Source organism: Esox lucius, chromosome 20 (assembly GCF_011004845.1).
Source record: "Esox lucius isolate fEsoLuc1 chromosome 20, fEsoLuc1.pri, whole genome shotgun sequence".
NCBI classification, from domain to species: domain Eukaryota; kingdom Metazoa; phylum Chordata; class Actinopteri; order Esociformes; family Esocidae; genus Esox; species Esox lucius.
This window is the reverse complement of record NC_047588.1, coordinates 19999471-20018818: the sequence shown is the minus strand read 5'-3', so window position 1 is coordinate 20018818 and position 19348 is coordinate 19999471. Positions and strand designations below refer to the sequence as shown.

Genomic DNA, 19348 nt, shown 5'->3' with positions numbered 1-19348 from the left:
GCTCCCGTCGACACCCACAAAGTGCTTGAAGCCCATCCCTTTTAGCTGCACAGAAGGACACATAAAAAAACAGAGGAGAATGAAAGGAGACAACAGTGGAAATACATTTGACTTTACTGTTCCATCCTAGTAAAACATGTTGTATCATGTACTGTGCAAAAATCCCAGGCCACCTATGAATATTTTCAAAGCCCTTTATCTTATTGGTAGGGGTTTATCAGTTAAAAAAAGCTAAATAATAACATTGAATTAAACGGAAAAAATCATTAATACAATGACAAGCCCCAAAAACGTAGTGTTTTAAAAACTTAGCAGTATTTTCTTTGCCCTCAATTATAATTCCAAACTGGAGCAGTCTGATTTGCTAGGCTGTCAAGTCAGTTTGCCAGTAGTCCTGTGGTACATTCTGTAAGGCTTCATACAGGATTTGCCATGAATTATTCGACATTGGCTGTCTTCTCTTATTTTCAGGCCTATTGATCCCACAGCTCCAATTATGTTGAAGTCTGGGCTCTTGGGCAGACCGTCTAATATTGTCAGTGTTCCATATAGAATCGTCTTTAAAGAGTGTTCGGATTCATTATCGTGCTTTAAAGACGTACATTTCTTCTAAGATTAATTTCTTCAGTCATAATGTGCACTTCGGTGCCAGATCGTTGCCAGATGATGAGCAAGAACCTCACTGGATTTCTTGCTTTTGCTGACGTTTTTGCTGACATACTGTTCAGATTCAGCTGCATTCTGTCTTCAGTTTGCCCAGTTTCTTCCACCTGTCCTGGTCCTGCTTAAATTATGTTGAGCTTATAAATGCTTTACAATGCCTTTATTAGTACACAAATCTCCTACAAAGCATGTATAAATGTATGTTGTGATTTTTAAAGGGCTTATAAACAGCCAAAACTGACATCAATACCAATGTCAAATGTGACATAACACACTATGTAAAATATAACGTAATCCAGTCCTTTATGAAGGCTGGCACAACCACTGCTTAATAAAAGCTTTATAAATTATATTCAATTGAGGCGTCACAAGGTATTTATGACATGCAGGACCAGGATTGTGGGTTTCATTCTCGGGACCACCCACTGTAATGTATTAAACCACTATGGAAGGGAAACTGATGTCTCCATAGTATGGGTAGAATGGGTACATATTTCAAATTGCTGCATTTTTTGATCAAATTGAATATCAGTAGTTTCCTACAATCAGCTTTACCTGCTGTCATGTCTTAAGGACTAAATATTGTCCTCTTTAAAACAACCCAGAATGCATGTCCATTTTGCTTAACATTTTACAGATAACACCTGGTTGTAACACTATTTTCCAGCAAGAAATGGAATCAAGGAATGTTTTCTCGGACACAACTTACCTCGTTAGCTTATTGTCTCGACCAAAGACTTTGTGTAATTGTTTCTCTGTCATTATCAATCTAGTAACTTACACATAGATTTCCTTGACTGTCTAGCCAACTGGGTGGTGTAACCTACTTGTCAAGTAGAAAGGTAGACAACTCTGCATCTCTGTTCACACAAACTTCAGCTCTCGCCATCAAATGGCACATCTCGGACAGACTTTCTTTTTCCGAAGTATGTGTGTAGATCTGACAATCTATTTAATGCACTGGCTATTTTGATGCAAGCAAATTGGCAAGTTGGCATCCTGTGTTTTGTTTCATTCAGTGGACACAGCCCTCATGATTCAGTCAGCCCTGTCTGTCTTATCTGTGAGGTTTTTTTCATGTCTTGTTTAGAATTGATGCTGTACACTTGAGGTCTGACAAACAACACTTCATGACCATTATGACAAAATAACCTAGTAAATAACCTTTTTCTATGTTTTTTTAGTTAGAAGGGAGTTAGAAGGGAAGAGATAGGTTAAGTAGAATAAAATTCTACAACATCATATAAAAGATAATTGACTAATCAAGAAGAAATGGTGTGGGAACTATAACTTTGCAGTGAAATTTCAATCATCTCCAGTTTTTACTGGAGAAAATTATAAAACAATTAACAAACACACAAACCAAACAAATGTATAAACTACGAAATTTTGTGCCAAGGCAAAAGCCCTCTTGTGCCAGTCTTGGCACGCATGCTTTAGGTTTCTTAGACTGCACTACACAGTACCTGATGGCACAGTCCCTCGGCTGACTTGCATTTTGACTCTGTTCCATTTTCCGTAGTAGCATGCTCAGCTTAGCTAACCAGTGTGGATAGTAGAACAGCCTTCTTCTGTTTCTGGTGCCTGGTTGAACTCAAATCTCATTCTGGACAACGGACCAATATATGTTGATTAGATTACATTGTAGTCAGAAAATAACACAGGCCCAGGACTTAATGGTCATGTGTCATGGATGGAACAACACGTTTCACATGCTTCAAATGAATCTAAACAAATTGTTCACTATATACAGTACACACCCTGCAATTGATTGTACTGTATATCAGCCTTGTGTTTTGTACATTCATATTTGTGAATATGTGTACCAAAGGAATGCAGGTAACTGTGTATAAATGTGTGCTGTAGTAAAACAGTCTCATCTTAATACAAGCAATTTGATTAAGCAAATAAAGTGCATAGCATAATCATTATTTGCCCCTAAACTGTTACAGATATGGACTAATGGAGTCAAACTGCCAATCATGAACAACAGGAAGACATGGTGCTTTCTGTGTGTTTGTGTGTCTGGACATGCCCTCCCAACCCAGTGCATCACAGCCTGAAGTAGGTCAGTGAAGAGCATTGGTGGGTGACCTGTCTGACAGCACCTCATGAGAAGCTGCCTGGAAGTAGCTGTAGGTTTTGTTGTCAGAATAGTGCAGCGTTCATTTCTCTCTGTACAGAATTAAAGGAGATTAATGGAACAAACAACCTGCATACCTGACAGACTAGTTCTGTACAGCATTTCTCTGTACCACAGGTGGGAATTTGCTGTAGTTCTGTATAGAGAATTATAGCCAATGGGTTTCAAGTCCATGACTCTAAAGAGGCACTCACATACTCTATTGTAAGTGCTTAACAAATATCCACCACACATCCTCACTAATAACCCTGAAGTTCACCTTCTGTGAGCCTTAAAAATGAGCCAGCTTCAAAATCTATTGCTGTAAGACAATGTTTGGGGTCAGTTTTTGTCCTAATGAATCAGAAAGTGTGCCTGTCCCCCAGGGACCCGACCACAGCACTGCCACTCTACATCTGAAAGGAGCAAAGAATTTGACCAGTTAAATAGTTCTCTGTTCCAAAAGAGAGTGGAGACTGACTGCAAGGAGTGGATGTATGAAGCTATAACCATGTAACTATAAAGGAGGGAAACTGACAGTGCTGTGAGTAGGGATGGAACGATAGATGATTTTAGTACTAATGGCGATGGAGCATACTCACGATTATGAAATCATGATTGGGATAATCGTAAATCGGGATAATCCTCACGAGTGAAAATAACCAGTTGAAACAATGTTGAGCTCAAACAAACCAATGATATCCTAGAAGACATGCGGCTACGATGGATGCAGAAAAGACTTGTTAAAAAACTCCAAGTTGTAGAAAATATGAACAGGATATAGGGGAGATCGGGGATAGTTGTAACATTTTGGACATTTCTGTCCGTATCTTGAAGCTCTTTTAAGCAAGTGCATTCAATATTGTATACAAACTAGTTACATGTGTCTGCTATTAGATGGCGTAGCGGTTATATCTGTAACACAAACAAAAAATGTGTGGTTTAGTCTCAAACACAAGGTGTGAAATGTTACAATTCACCCCATAGCCTGGGGTTGTAACATATCCTGGGGTGAAATGTAACATTATGATATACCCTGGGGTGAGTTGTAACATTATAAAAAAATATGTAGGACAAAAAAAATCTATTGAAAGCTTTTTATTTCAAAACTTTAATTACTTTTTAACATAATTGGTGTGTGTGTGTATGTGTGAGTGAAGTATATTAGTTACTGTCAGTCATAGTAGTGAGACATTTGAACATAATATATTTGAACATTTGAACAAAATAGCAGACATGTAACTAGTTTGTATACAATTTTGAATGTGCAGTGTATAGATGTACTAGCAGGTCTGTGGATGAAGCTATCCACATGGGCCTACACCAAACCCTCCAACACTTTGACCACCCAGTAATGTACAGTCTACACAAAAACACTGTGGACTAGCTCTGCATTCAGCACCATCATCCCAGAAGCAACTCTCCAAACCAAACCTGTCCAGCTCCATCTGACCAACAGGATGGGTCACATGACAGAACTTCATTTATCCGTCATCACTGGAGTACCAAAAGGACACGCGTTGTTATCCATCCACTACTCACCAGCGGCTGTACCTCCAACAACGCACTGGCAAGATTCTTAATTTTGAATATGACACAACTCTGCTCGGTTTTATCACTGACGTCGATGAGTCCATGTACCATGAAGAACTCAACCGTTTGGTGACCCCTCAAACCATGGTCGCCCTCTGTTTAAAGAATTGTACTCCAGGAGTCAGAGGGCAGCGCTAGTTAATCATGAACAAAAGCATTCCTCTAACCCGGTGTGCTCCTGGCTGCTCCCCTGCCCTGCCCTGCATGTTTTAGTTTTAGGTCTGTTAGGGCAGGGAGACATCTAAAACATGCAGGGCAGGGGAGCATCCAGGAGCAGGGTTGAGAAACACTTCTCTAACTGAACCGTTTCTTTCTCCATGTTTTTGTCCTCCATAACCGTCCACAGGCCCCACAGAGGCCTACTAGACCACCACATCAATCCACCTCCAAACTGTTAGCTGCCAACGAAATGGCTGCGCTATACTGCTTCACAAACCTTACCCATGTCCCAAATCTAGGTAGATGCTTATTGTAATCTACACAGAGACGTCGCTAGGATCACAATACATTCGGGGGTTAGGGCCCCCCCCCCCCGCTCTCACGACAGATAGTATAGTGTTTTGAATTATATATTCATCAGAAATACAGATGAATATGTCAGGTGCTATTATTATTTTTTGGTCCATTTGAGATCCGGGGCTATTCTTAAAAGATCCGCCCAGGGCTAATGACGCCAATGAATCTACATACTACTCTAAATCTTAAAATGTCCATATCAACTAGAAAACGTTCTTCAGACCAATGCTGCCACGGTGAATGTGCCCTGGAGGCAGGTGCTTGACCAACCAGGGCAGTACATTACTGTAAATGAATGTATAGAAACTACTTCTACTCTTCATATCCCTTCATTGTGTATGTCAGTTTTAAGTAGATTTTGTGCATTCTGTTCCCATACTGAATGTGCAGCACTTTCATAATTCAGGTTGTGTGTAAATGTACATTACGACCAAAGGATGTCAGTAGGGTTATAACCTATGGTCTGCTGAACAGTGCCCTCTGGTACAGGGGCTAGGCTGTTGTAGGACAAGGTTATGTGTGCGCGCGTGAGTGTGTGTTACTGTGGGTTTGTGTGTGCGTGTGATACCAGGAGGAGTCCAATAAGCTCTCAGCCCAGCACCATTCTCCCCTCCCCCACATGGGCTGTCTTTCACTGGCGATGAGGCAGACGTGTTGTCCCACAGGGGATCTAGATAACTACAGCAACAGGACAGCAAGCTGAGAGAGAGACCCTTTCTTTCATAACAAAAAGCTACGTAACTGGACAGAAGGTTAAATTAATAATTGCAGCTGAATCACAGATGAAGCATCTGTTAGTATTATCTCAGGGTTTTGTTAAAGAGTTGGGGATGGGATATTTGGTAATTGCCCTCTTATTCATGTTTTTTTGGGTTATTCTGTAAACAAAAACAAACACTCCTAGGCTAGTACATTATTGGTTGACAACAGAGCCATTTATCATGTTTTATAATGTGCCTTTTTCTATCATTTTAACACTGTATGCACTGAACGACCTTTTTAAATGGAAATAATTTTAACAAAAGAAAGGGTGCCAATGATTTTAACGCTTAAAATCATTGTGGGAAATTAATTCCCTTGAATCATGGTTTGATTCCCTTGACTAATTAAGTGCAATATATTCCATGTAGAGGATAATTACAATATTGCTTATTACCTGTTCATTTTAAATGCATGTTATCAGTATTTCTGGTTGTGGCAGTATGCTATTTCATTCAAAAGGCGCCTGCTCAGCAAATGCTCTTCCAGTGTAGCGAGAGTTATGACACTGTGCATCCCCGTGGCTCTGATGAGACCAGTGACCTGTCTTAAATCTCCTGAGGGGCTGTAGCAAGAAGACTCACATTACTGCTCCATCAAACACTAGTGGCTGGCAGGATGACACCCACTCTCAACCCACTAATAACACAGAGAGTGGATGGAGGAGGAGGAGAGAGCGAGTGGGAGGCGGAGGAGATCCCTCACACTCCTGTCTACCGCGGCGCCACGAGACTAAAATCCATGTGGCGATAAACTTCCTCAGTTGACACAAGAACATTAACTAGAACTGTTAGTTTATCACACGTGCACTATAATGTGTTAGGTTAGACAGTGAGGAAGGATAGGAGAGGTTATGGTAGAGCAACAGTCATCCAGATCTGAATCCATTCTGACACTGGTCAGTGTATTTTGGAGACACAGGCTCAGATCAACCACAAGACCACTCCAGGCCACACACAGTTTGTTTTAGGACCCTTTAAACTAATAGCAGTTTGATTGTTAGAGCCATCAGTGGTCCCATTAATAATCACATATGTTAGCTATTTCATTCAACTTAACATTTCTCTAGTATAGATATATAAAAAATGTCAAGAACAGGCCTCACTTTTAGTTGAATCTCCCTCTATTTAACTCCTATATCAAGAGAACGGAAGCTGAATAACAGTTTCGTTGCTTGGATCAAGCATTGTTGAAAAGAGGTGGGTTGACTTTAGCGTGGCCAAGCTAGAGGTCGTTTCCAACACTGTTCATTTTATCATCATCTTGAGCATGTTTGATGGAAATGTGTGATTGTGCCTTCATGACACTAGTTAATAGGGATTGGCAGATTGTCAGGCTAAAAAGGCTCTCATTAGCCTAATGGATAATCCAATATATATTGATTAGTGGGTGTGGCTGATAGGAAGGCATTCAACTAAAAGGTATGCTGCAGTAGTTAATAAACTTGATTAACATTTATATTAAAAGTGAAAGGATTAAATCTGTGCTGTTGCTATCCTTTAGTTAATTAAGCTCACATTAAGCTCTGAGTGACGCGCCCCCTCTCTTTCTCATGGTAGAACCTTCGGAAGATGGGTGGTGAAGCATCTGAAGATCCCAGCAGAGACCTGAATGAGCTGCAGAATGCAGACTGGGTAGGTGACCAGCTCTGACACAGTACACTCACATCAACACCTAGCAACAGCCTTGTCTGTCAGCCTTTGAACCAGTTTCTCAGACCCATATTAAAACTTCTCTGGGACTTCTACATTTTGTTATGTCGTGGAAATCACTTAATGGGAAAGGAACAGAGACTGTAGAATATTTTTACAAGTAAAGCTTTATTCAAGATTTAAAAACCTGACACAGTTAACAACACTCTCAGGTCAAGAGCTTCCCGTTGAAGTTTGAGCTCAGGCCTATATACAGTACAGCCCACTGAGTTCCCCTCCCAGGCATGTTGTTGCGAACTTCAGCCTACCAAGATAACAAGATGTCTACAGCCTTTGAGAAGTTAGCCAAAGCTATAGCTATCTTCTGTAGGCACATCCTGTGAGTGAGCAGAGCCAAAACACACAATGGCCTTACTAAATTATGTCATAAAATTAGAATATCATCCAAAGGTTTATTTATTTCAGTAATTCCATTCAAAAAGTGAAACCTGTGTAATGTATACATTCATTCCACACAGACTGATATATTTCAAGTGTTTATTTCTTTTAATTTTGATGATTATAATTGACAACTAAAATTCAGTATCTCAGAAAATTAGAATCTTGTGAAAAGGTTCAATATTGAAGACACCTGGTGCCACACTCAAATCAGTTAATTAACCCAAAACACCTGAAAGGCCTTTAAATGGTCTCTCAGTCTAGTTCTGTAGGCAACACAATCATGGGGAAGACTGCTGAGTTGACAGCTGTCCAAAAGACGACCATTGACACCTTACACAAGGAGGGCAAGACACAAAAGGTCATAGCTAAAGAGGCTGGCTGTTCACAGAGCTCTGTGTCCAAGCACATTAATAGAGAGGCGAAGGGAAGGAAAAGATGTGGTAGAAAAAAGTGTACAAGCAATAGGGATAACCGCACTCTGGAGAGGATTGTGAAACAAAACCCATTCAAAAATGTGGGGGAGATTCACAAAGAGTGGACTGCAGCTGGAGTCAGTGCTTCAAGAACCACCACGCACAGACGTATGCAAGAAATGGGTTTCAGCTGTCGCACTCCTTGTGTCAAGCCAGTCTTGAACAAGACACAGCGTCATAAGCGTCTCGCCTGGGCTAAAGACAAAAAGGACTGGACTGCTGCTGAGTTATGTTCTCTGATGAAAGTACATTTTGCATTTCCTTTGGAAATCAAGGTCCCAGAGTCTGGAGGAAGAGAGGAGAGGCACATAATCCAAGTTGCTTGAAGTCCAGTGTAAAGTTTCCACAGTCAGTAATGGTTTGGGGTGCCATGTCATCTGCTGGTGTTGGTCCACTGTGTTTTCTGAGGTCCAAGGTCAACGCAGCCGTCTACCAGGAAGTTTTAGAGCACTTCATGCTTCCTGCTGCTGACCAACTTTATGGAGATGCAGATTTCATTTTCCAACAGGACTTGGCACCTGCACACAGTGCCAAAGCTACCAGTACCTGGTTTAAGGACCATGGTATCCCTGTTCTTAATTGGCCAGCAAACTCGCCTGACCTTAACCCTATAGAAAATCTATAGGGTATTGTGAAGAGGAAGATGCGATACACCAAACCCAACAATGCAGAAGAGCTGAAGGCCACTATCAGAGCAACCTGGGCTCTCATAACACCTGAGCAGTGCCACAGACTGATCGACTCCATGCCACGTCGCATTGCTGCAGTAATTCAGAGAGGACCCAGGCTCAGAGGGGTGACCAGTCCTCTTCTGGCTGTGCCGGGTGAGATATTAAGAGTCCAATTGGAATAATTAATAAATTGATCTGGGCTAAATCCAGAGTCTATTTAAATTTAGACTAGGTCAGAAGTATGACCAGGTGGACAAGGACAGGGACAGCAACGGGCCCTCCAAACCAGGTACTCCGTAGGTGTGGACCAGGACCTCATGTCCTCCTAAAGTTTAAAATGGGAGAAGACTGGGAAAATTCAGAAAATGCATTCCTCATATCAACAACGATTTATAGTGGAGAAGGAGAACTTAGTGGAGAAGGAGAACTTAGTGGGGAAAGAGAACTGACCCAATCCGCCAGCACAATAGTATAGCAGCTTAAGACCTAGGAACTGAGATGGGGGAGGCCCCGGACAGGGCCCAACAGGCAGGAAGTCAATCCACCCACATTGCCAGGCATCAACCAACGGGACACCCACCACCTGCAACCACCCTGAATGAGTATTGCCAGCAGAGTACAGCCCAATTGCACAAGTGCGCAACAGACAGACAACAACAAGCCAGTGACTCTTCCCCTGAAAGGCATTGGAGGGAAGGCATCCCAGTGGCGACGAGAGCCCACCTGGCAAGACAGCAAGGGTGGACAGTATCAAGCCTACTGGTCACCTTCATGCCCCCGGGCCAGGCTACACCTTATTATCTACCCTAATTATCAATTATCTAAACAAACATCTTTTTCTACCTGTGAATAGAAAATAACCAATCAAATTACATAAAATGCAAGAAGATTGGACAGGTTTTCTGAAGACTGATCAGATAGCAGCATGATTAGTTCTCTTTTTAAAGGAGTGAGGTTGTTACGCCGGCCTCCCGGATTGTGGCAGTGCCAACCTCTCGCCTGCGCTCCTCCTCGCCGGTGTACTAACCACCAGCATGGAAAAGATGGCAGCATCCCCGCACCTGCGTCAAGTTGTGTCGATTGCCATTGCTTTAAGTTGCCCTGTTTTCGTTTTTAGCCACGTAGTGTGCTGTTTCATTACTGATACTATGAACGGTTTGTTATTACCTGATTCTGTGTATGGTGCTTTTCCACCTCTTCCTATGCACACTACAGAGGTGTGATGAAAGTGTCATGCTTAATGGACACTTTTAGCATGACACTCTGTGTGTACAGCAGGCTGTCAAATTTAATACATTGTATACACTCAGAGACGTATTTTGAAACCAGGCTAGACCCTCCTTTGAGAGCCCTTGGTTGCTGTGTCTGTTAATTACGATGTGTAGTGGTTGAAGTAATGAAAGCTACATGTATCTAGGCTTCACCTGGTCCTGGGAAATTGGCCCCTTATTAGTGTTAAATCATGGGTACTGTTTTCTATGTGTCTCCCAGGCTAAGTTCTGGATGCAGGTGATGGGGGACCTGCGTAACGGGGTGAAGCTGAAGAAGGTCCAGGAGCGCCAGTACAATCCTCTGGCCATAGAGTTCCAGCTCACACCATATGAGATGTTAATGGATGACATCCGCTCCAAACGCTACAAACTTCGCAAGGTCATGGTGAGACTTTTGGGGGTTTGTTGTCATGTTGGAATCAGTTACTGTAATTTGTTACTGTATTTGCTTAATTCATTCATCTGTTGATGTGTGTGTGTGTGTGTGTGTGTGCTGTCCCTTGCACCTCCAGGTAAACAATGACATTCCACCAAGGTTGAAGAAGAGCGCCCATGAGGTCATCCTTGACTTCATCCGGTCCAGGCCTCCTCTCAACCCTGTGAGTGCACAGCCTATAGAGACAACTGATATACTTTACATGTGGTAGCAACCTCTTTGGTGTTAGAATGGTGAGGGGCTGAACCATAGAGATAAAACTGTTGTATCTCTGTGGGCACTCTGTTCTATCTCTTTTGGCTGAACAGAGTACCATAGAATGAAATCAGAAGGACTCTAGCTATGTATGTAAAGTATATCCTGTACCTCTATGGGCTGTACAGTCATAGGGTTTCGAGTGGAGAACATGAGGCATTCTCACTCCCTTATACCCTTTTATGTACAGTACTATATAGTCCATATACTATAAACTATAGTACATTCTATGGTACGTGCCTCTCATTCTGGTGTCTTCTACTCTCCCAAGTGTTGTTCATCACTCAAATGTGAGGAAGCCTGGGTATCGATGTTAGGGTCCTTTTGGCCCCAAGTCATTTATCTATCAGTCATCTGTAATGTTTTTTCTACTGGGGACAGTATCGCTCCAGCATCCAAAGTGTCAGTAAGTACTAGTGGTATTAATGGTTGAGTGAAAATGTTAAGGTTTAGTAACAGTGATATTAATGGTGCAGTGACTATGTTGTTAAGGTTTACTACCATTAATATTAATAGCACAGTGGCAGTGTTGTTTTGGGTTTTTTAACAGTGATATTAATGGTGCAGGGACTGTGTTGTTAAGGTTTAGTTACAGTGATTTTAATGGTACAGTGACAGTGTTGTTAAGGTTTAGTACCAGTGATATTAGTGGTACAGTGACAGTGTTGTTAAGGTTTAGTACCAGTGATATTAGTGGTTCAGTGACAGTGTTGTTAGTGGTACAGTGACAGTGATATTAATGGTACAGTGACACTGTTGTTAAGGTTTAGTACCAGTGATATTAATGGTACAGTGACAGTGTTGTTAAGGTTTAGTACTAGTGATATTAGTTGTACAGTGACAGTGTTGTTAGTAGTACAGTGACAGTGATATTAATGGTACAGTGACAATGTTGTTAAGGTTTAGTACCAGTGATATTAATGGTACAGTGACAGTGTTGTTAAGGTTTAGTACCAGTGATATTAATGGTACAGTGACAGTGTTGTTAGTAGTACAGTGACAGTGATATTAATGGTACAGTGACAGTGTTGTTAGTAGTACAGTGACAGTGATATTAGTGGTACAGTGACAGTGTTGTTAAGGTTTAGTACCAGTGATATTAATGGTATAGTGACAGTGTTGTCAAGGTTTAGTACCAGTGATATTGGTTGTACAGTGACAGTGTTGTTAAGGTTTAGTACCAGTGATATTTGTTGTACAGTGACAGTGTTGTCAAGGTTTAGTACCAGTGATATTGGTTGTACAGTGACAGTGTTGTTAATGTTTAGTGCCAGTGATATTAATGGTACAGTGACAGTGTTGTTAAGGTTTAGTACCAGTGATATTAGTTGTACAGTGACAGTGTTGTTAAGGTTTAGTACCAGTGATATTAGTGGTGCAGTGACAGTGTTGTTAAGGTTTAGTACCAGTGATATTTGTTGTACAGTGACAGTGTTGTTAAGGTTTAGTATCACTGATATTAATGGTACAGTGACAGTGTTGTTAGTAGTACAGTGACAGTGATATTAATGGTACAGTGACAATGTTGTTAAGGTTTAGTACCAGTGATATTGGTTGTACAGTGACAGTGTTGTTAATGTTTAGTGCCAGTGATATTAATGGTACAGTGACAGTGTTGTTAAGGTTTAGTACCAGTGATATTAGTTGTACAGTGACAGTGTTGTTAAGGTTTAGTACCAGTGATATTAGTGGTGCAGTGACAGTGTTGTTAAGGTTTAGTACCAGTGATATTGGTTGTACAGTGACAGTGTTGTTAAGGTTTAGTACTAGTGATATTAGTTGTACAGTGACAGTGTTGTTAGTAGTACAGTGACAGTGATATTAATGGTACAGTGACAATGTTGTTAAGGTTTAGTACCAGTGATATTAGTGGTACAGTGACAGTGTTGTTAAGGTTTAGTACCAGTGATATTAATGGTACAGTGATAGTGTTGTTAGTAGTACAGTGACAGTGATATTAATGGTACAGTGACAGTGTTGTTAGTAGTACAGTGACAGTGATATTAGTGGTACAGTGACAGTGTTGTTAAGGTTTAGTACCAGTGATATTAATGGTATAGTGACAGTGTTGTCAAGGTTTAGTACCAGTGATATTGGTTGTACAGTGACAGTGTTGTTAAGGTTTAGTACCAGTGATATTTGTTGTACAGTGACAGTGTTGTCAAGGTTTAGTACCAGTGATATTGGTTGTACAGTGACAGTGTTGTTAATGTTTAGTGCCAGTGATATTAATGGTACAGTGACAGTGTTGTTAAGGTTTAGTACCAGTGATATTAGTTGTACAGTGACAGTGTTGTTAAGGTTTAGTACCAGTGATATTAGTGGTACAGTGACAGTGTTGTCAAGGTTTCCTAGGTGAGGTAGCCGGAAAGGCCTGATGTCCATTACTGTGATGCTCATAACTCACTGTGAGTGTGTGTATGTATCTGCATGTGTGTGCGTGTGCGTGTGTGTTCATACCTTTGTGTCTGTAGGCAGCAGCCAGGAAGCTGAAGCCCCAGCCTCAAGTTCCTCCCACCCTGCATGAGAGGATCCTAGATGAGATCAAATCTGAGAGGAAACTGAGACCTGTCTCTCCTGATGTGATTCGCAGGAGTAGACTGGGTGAGAGCCTCCTTCTCTCTCAACTCCGCCCATCTTTTCTGCCTCTGTCTGTTTGTCTCACACACACACACACGGTCATTGTGGGAACATGTTATGGTTATACACTTTCACTGGTGCTGGGCAGCTGCATTGAATGAAAGACACAAGGTGAATCATACTTTTCTTTCATTGGTTTGACCGATGCTTCCTCCCAGCAGAGTTACTCTACTTGGATGCCTGTGTTGTTTGACATTACAGCTCTGCTTGTAATGCAGCCTTAACAAGCACCCTGTCTTATGTTATGCTAAGTGTCTGTATTGGCTCAAAGAATGACCAAAATAATACCCTGGATTACAATCGAAACACATTGTTGGCTGTGCACTTTCTACTGACTGCTTCTTTAACATACCATACTGCCCTATGGACAGAACCACCTTCTTCGTGTTAATGTAATAATTATCTTCTGCCTGTGTTACTACTAACCAAGAGATATCTTCATAATGCCGCCATTGTTTCTCTTGCAGTAATTCGGCCACTTAGCATGTCTCAAAGTTTTGACTTGTCAGGTAAAACTCTGTCTGGTTACCTGGCTGTTTCTTTAAGTCACTGTTGTGCTTGTCGTCCACCTGCTCAAGCCATGACACCCATGTTAGTAGCTGCTTCAACCCACGGTACCTCATGCTTCAGTGGTGGTGGTGATGCTTGGTTATGCACTGCAGCGGGGATCTCTGGTTGTCAATGTCTTGACAGACACTGGTCAGAGAGAGAACTGTCAAGCATAAAGCGGATGTCGACCGTACCTTCACCGTAGCAGAATTCACCCAAAGATGACCTCATCATATCTTTCCGTCATTCTGACCCTTTCACATGCCACTGAGCTGTAAAAGAGAGTGAAAGAGATGTGCCGTGAAAGAAGCCAAGGGGGTTTAATGATGTGATGTAGAACAGGCCATGGGGTTTAATGAAGCCACACTTTCTGATATCAAAAGCGGTGCTCGTTGGTCAGAGTCCCTCAGGAGGAACTGCAAACAGTGTCTTAAAAACACATGGACGTCTTCAGTCTAAATGCACACACGACATTGTCAGCCAATGCATCTATTGTCTTGGTATTAGCAACCCTAGAGCGGTGTTTGATTCCCACTGGGGGTCACATGTGCAGTGGTACTCATCTGAAATGCTGATTGTCTGAAAGCTGTGGTAAAGGTTACCATATACGGGCATGACATCACATCACTAACTGTTGCCCTAATTGCGTTGTGAATCAGGTAATATTAGCAACAAGGCTACCCAAACGTGTTCGCTTTGTTTTGTACAATGTAGAACATAGCATACAAACACAGTAGCAGCTGAAGTGTTGAGTTTGAGTCATCAGACAAGAAAGACCAGTGGGCTAAGGCCAGTCTTAATATTTTCTGTGTCAACACGTCCTGTGTTAAATCTGAACTGTGACGTCTAATTAGCTACGCTTGACATTTCTCCCACTAATCCCAGTGTCTCTCATCACGCTAAGTGATCTCTCAACCTTTCTCATCCATTGCTCCAATTCAGGTTACATTTCTGTTTTAATGTGAAAGCGTGTGTCTATGTGTTTCCATGTGTAGGGGGTGTTTGGCTATCTGATCTCACATTCATTGGGGATGGTTACTTGACCCTGCTGTGGCCAGATTCATCAATACCAATGGTCATTGAGAGAGTTAGAAAACTTCAGCCAGGCTATGTTCGTGGATAAACCATTATTACAATGTGGACTATATTAAGAAAGTATTCCCTTTTAGGTGGAGGCATATACCACAGCACTCCACAGTTGCTCCTTTCACGTCAAGGTAAAGTATCAGAGCTGTGGAGTGTGTAGCTCTGTTAACCAGACTAGCTAGCTGTGTTGCAGCTACAGTACACTTAACGGCCTTGTCTGTCCGTCCGTTTGGCTGCATCATAACACTGCTGCTTATAACATTAGGTATTATCTGGATTCAAATAGATTGAATAATACTCTTTCAACAGATCTAGTTGAGGCAAACCATTGGTTTACAATGCATTTACTCTTGAATGACATTGAGCATAATGTCACTAACCTGTCTCCTAGCGCCAGTCAGTCATATCTGAGGTAGTAGATAGGCATGGTTTGAGATACAGCATTAGAGAAAGAAGGCCTTAACCTCCCACTGTGGGAATGAGCTCATTCTGTTGCCTTTCCCTGTGAGACAGGTTTTTTTTTTAAAGAGAAAAGTGAGCACCTTGCAAAGCCTCAATACACGTAAAGGTTTGTTGTCCCTCTGCTGCAGATGATCTGCTGTTTCCAGTACCCCCCTCTTTTTTCTCTCTCTTGGATGAATAAGTTGTCAATGAGGAAAGGAGTAGGCCAGTAAGCTAGAATTAAGAACATATGTAAATCCTGTTCAATACGGGTCTTAAAGGATATGTAGCATATAAGTAGAATCCATGTTGCTTGTGTAACAGCAGCCTGCTTCTCTGCCTCTCCTCAACTCAACTCTCTACATCAACTCTCTTCCCGCTCATGTTTTACCCTCAGGTCTTTTCAGGAAGGTGCAACATTATCAAAGGCTCAGATAGAAATATATCAAATAGAACTCATAAGACTGATGGCCATCTGGGAAGCACAGCTCCATTTGGGACATTCTGCATTGTTCAGTATAGTTAGCCACGTTGCGCCCTGCTGAAGTCACCTCTGGGTGTTTGGGTTTTCCGAGCTGTCTTCCTCATGATGACCTCTCTGTCTAGATGTGTCCAGCCCCGACGGACGCAGGAAGACATCCAGCACCATGACCCTCAGCACTCTGTCCAATGGGGGACTTGGTACACCAGGGGGTGGCGCCCAGGCCCTCTCTCAAAGGCGACGGCTGAAAGCACCCACCCTGGCAGAACTGGACAGCTCTGACTCGGACGTGAGTGTGCATGTATGTCTCCTTCTGTGTGTTAACATCCTTTTAGTGTACATCCTGTTAGTACAGCTCTCTGTTATTCCCTATACAGGATGACACAACAATCACGGGTCAGAGGTCAGCCAGTAGCTCCAGTGTCTGTACGTCGGCGGTGGACGACACGTCTCCAGAGTCTGTACTGGGCAAGAAGAGTGAGCATACGTGACCATGAGAAGGCTGGAGTTACTTTTAGACTTCCTAAAGAGGATTAGAGTTATCATAGAGATCCTAAAGTACCACGCGCTCTTCTATGCTTTGATTGATGCCAAGTGTTCTTAGTCAAGTTAACCCGGTGATTCGTATGATGACCGGTGTAAATACCAGGGTTACAGTGACGTTAATACATCATTTTATATCATATGGTAATATCTCCACCCCTAACCCATCCCCAGCTCCACCCATGTTCCTACCCATTTCCTCCACCCCTCAGCCTGAGAGAAGGCAGGCACCTCAGAGGAGACACTCCATTGAGAAGGAGACGCCCACTAACGTTCGTCAGTTCATCCCACCATCCAGACAGAGCTCCAAGTCTCTGGTGAGTAAAAGGAAAGAGAAGATATGAGAGAAAATGTGATATTTTCATGAGGTTGTAAAATGTTGCAGATCATTTAAACATATACAATGCATAAACAGTTCATTAAAATGTTTTCCAGTTTAATGGAGCTTCACCCCAGACTCCTCTTCCTTTTCTCTATCAACCCCACCAATCACCTTCAATCCCTCCCTCATCTCTATCAACCCCACCAATCACCTTCAATCCAACCATCACCTTCAATCCCTCCCTCATCTCTATCAACCCACCAATCACCTTCAATCCCTCCCTCATCTCTATCAACCCCACCAATCACCTTCAATCCAACCATCACCTTCAATCCCTCCCTCATCTCTATCAACCCCACCAATCACCTTCAATCCAACCATCACCTTCAATCCCTCCCTCATCTCTATCAACCCCACCAATCACCTTCAATCCAACCATCACCTTCAATCCCTCCCTCATCTCTATCAACCCCACCAATCACCTTCAATCCAACCATCACCTTCAATCCCTCCCTCATCTCTATCAACCCCACCAATCACCTTCAATCCCTCCCTCATCTCTATCAACCCCACCAATCACCTTCAATCCAACCATCACCTTCAATCCCTCCCTCATCTCTATCAACCCCACCAATCACCTTCAATCCCTCCCTCATCTCTATCAACCCCACCAATCACCTTCAATCCAACCATCACCTTCAATCCCTCCCTCATCTCTATCAACCCCACCAATCACCTTCAATCCCTCCCTCATCTCTATCAACCCCACCAATCACCTTCAATCCCTCCCTCATCTCTATCAACCCCACCAATCACCTTCAATCCCTCCCTCATCTCTATCAACCCCACCAATCACCTTCAATCCCTCCCTCACCTCCCTCAGCTCTATCAACGACCACCATCACCTTCAATCCCTCCCTCTCCTCTAAACGGCCCCCCTCCTCTCACATGCACACAATAACCCCTGTCCTCCCCAGGTCAGGAAGATATTTCCCTGGACACCCCTCCTCTTGCATCCCCTTCCTTTCTCTCTTCCCCCATTACGGAGCGTCCACCCTGTCGAGGTGTTTGTCTTGGGCCTGCTGTGGTCTGTCCTGTCTGCCCTGTGCAGGCGTATTCACAACAGTGGACGAAAGCCTGTCAAGGTTGGCCCTAATGTCCACCGTATGTCCCATCTGGTATGCCATGGCCAATCATTTTCTTCCTATGCTTTCTGGTTTCCTAGAAGTCATCCCATAACCCCTCCCACTGCTTCCAGGACTGTGGCTGTTTTCATAGGAACCCCTCTAGTGTAGGTTTGCGCACCATCCTGCCTTTTGAAAGTCAACTGCAGACTCCCTGGAGCACCTCATCATACTCAGCTCTACTTCATTTAGCCATAGTTGTTGTGCTTGCCAGCGTCATGTAGACTAGCTAGCCACTGTCAATGAAAACACTGCTTTAGCTAGATCGGTTCTTACTGTTTTGTATCCTATATAATCAGTGCTGTTGTTCAGTAGCAACTATAAACCATTATCTTTCAGTTGGCTGATTCTCCCTAGGCGCTCCCCACCCTTCTCTCTTCTCCAGGACCAGAGACAATGCAGTACTCTGTATCGCTGTGTGTCATAAGATCAGCAGCAGTCCCAGCAGCATTACAGAGTTACACTATATTATAGCTACTTCTGGGAGCGACAAACATTCTTAGCGCGTGCTAAGAAAACCTTTGTGAAAAATTATTGGAACAGCATCAGGGAGACCAGTGATTGCAGCAACAGGACTGCTGAGGAAAGCCTGTCCTTCAGACCCACGGCAGACTGATTTATGTAGTGCAGAAGTAGATAGAAAGAAGAGGAAAGCCAACCACAGTTGCATATCACAGGGGCCTGGTGGGTTGTAAGATTAACTGGATGGTTAAGGCAATCAGAATCAGGTAAAGGGATTCTGGAATTTTCTGGAATATTCAAATTACTTCCTGTCACTGCTGTTGTTTTCTGGTTCTGTGCCCTCTGTGCTATTTTTTGTCCCGTCGACTTGCTGGGCGCACAATGGAGACTTTTTAGTCCAATCCTGGACAGAGTGTACCAACAAGTGCCGGTGTGTGTGGACAGAATGGTAACAAGAGTGTTTTGTGTGGTTGTCATAGTAACCCGGGCGGCCCTGTGCGTGTTTTCAGGAGGAGTTCTGTTTCCCGGTAGAGTGCTTGTCCCTGACGGTGGAAGAGGTGATGCACATCAGACAAGTGCTGGTGAAAGCAGAGCTGGAGAAGTTCCAACAATACAAGGATGTGTACAATGCTATGAAGAAGGGAAAGGTCGGTCGCCTTACATGTTTTAACCTCCTGAACATTTTTCTGGGACTGAGCGTCACAGTGCCTTTATTGATGGGGCAATACCTTAGACATTCTTTTTGTTAAATTTTCACGATCTGACCACACAGGATTTTTGAATTAGTT

The 19348-nt window shown here is 42.8% G+C and overlaps 1 protein-coding gene and 1 long non-coding RNA gene across 10 annotated transcripts in view; one reads left to right on the top strand and one right to left on the bottom strand.

Moving 5' to 3' along the window:
• The window catches only part of spire1b (spire-type actin nucleation factor 1b), a 44939-nt gene that overhangs the window by 24385 nt on the left and 1206 nt on the right, over positions 1 to 19348 (top strand). For 2 of the 9 annotated variants that reach the window (XM_020041485.3, XM_020041489.3), the window contains 10 exons: positions 7213 to 7287; positions 10382 to 10546; positions 10674 to 10760; positions 13327 to 13456; positions 15211 to 15258; positions 16175 to 16338; positions 16427 to 16526; positions 16767 to 16909; positions 17892 to 18092; positions 19070 to 19207. In XM_020041485.3, coding sequence (XP_019897044.2) covers positions 7213 to 7287; positions 10382 to 10546; positions 10674 to 10760; positions 13327 to 13456; positions 15211 to 15258; positions 16175 to 16338; positions 16427 to 16526; positions 16767 to 16909; positions 17892 to 18092; positions 19070 to 19207 — 1251 coding nt within the window. Of the gene's footprint in view, positions 1 to 7212; positions 7288 to 10381; positions 10547 to 10673; positions 10761 to 13326; positions 13457 to 13959; positions 14002 to 15210; positions 15259 to 16174; positions 16339 to 16426; positions 16527 to 16766; positions 16910 to 17891; positions 19208 to 19348 lie in introns of those variants that run through there. The other 7 variants (XM_020041487.3, XM_020041486.3, XM_020041488.3 and 4 more) reach the window with 7 other exon arrangements.
• On the bottom strand, positions 17099 to 17499 carry LOC109614827. Its single transcript, XR_004574926.1, has 3 exons — positions 17415 to 17499; positions 17241 to 17338; positions 17099 to 17125 (listed from the first exon to the last, which is right to left on the bottom strand). It is a non-coding gene; the product is annotated as an uncharacterized LOC109614827 (long non-coding RNA).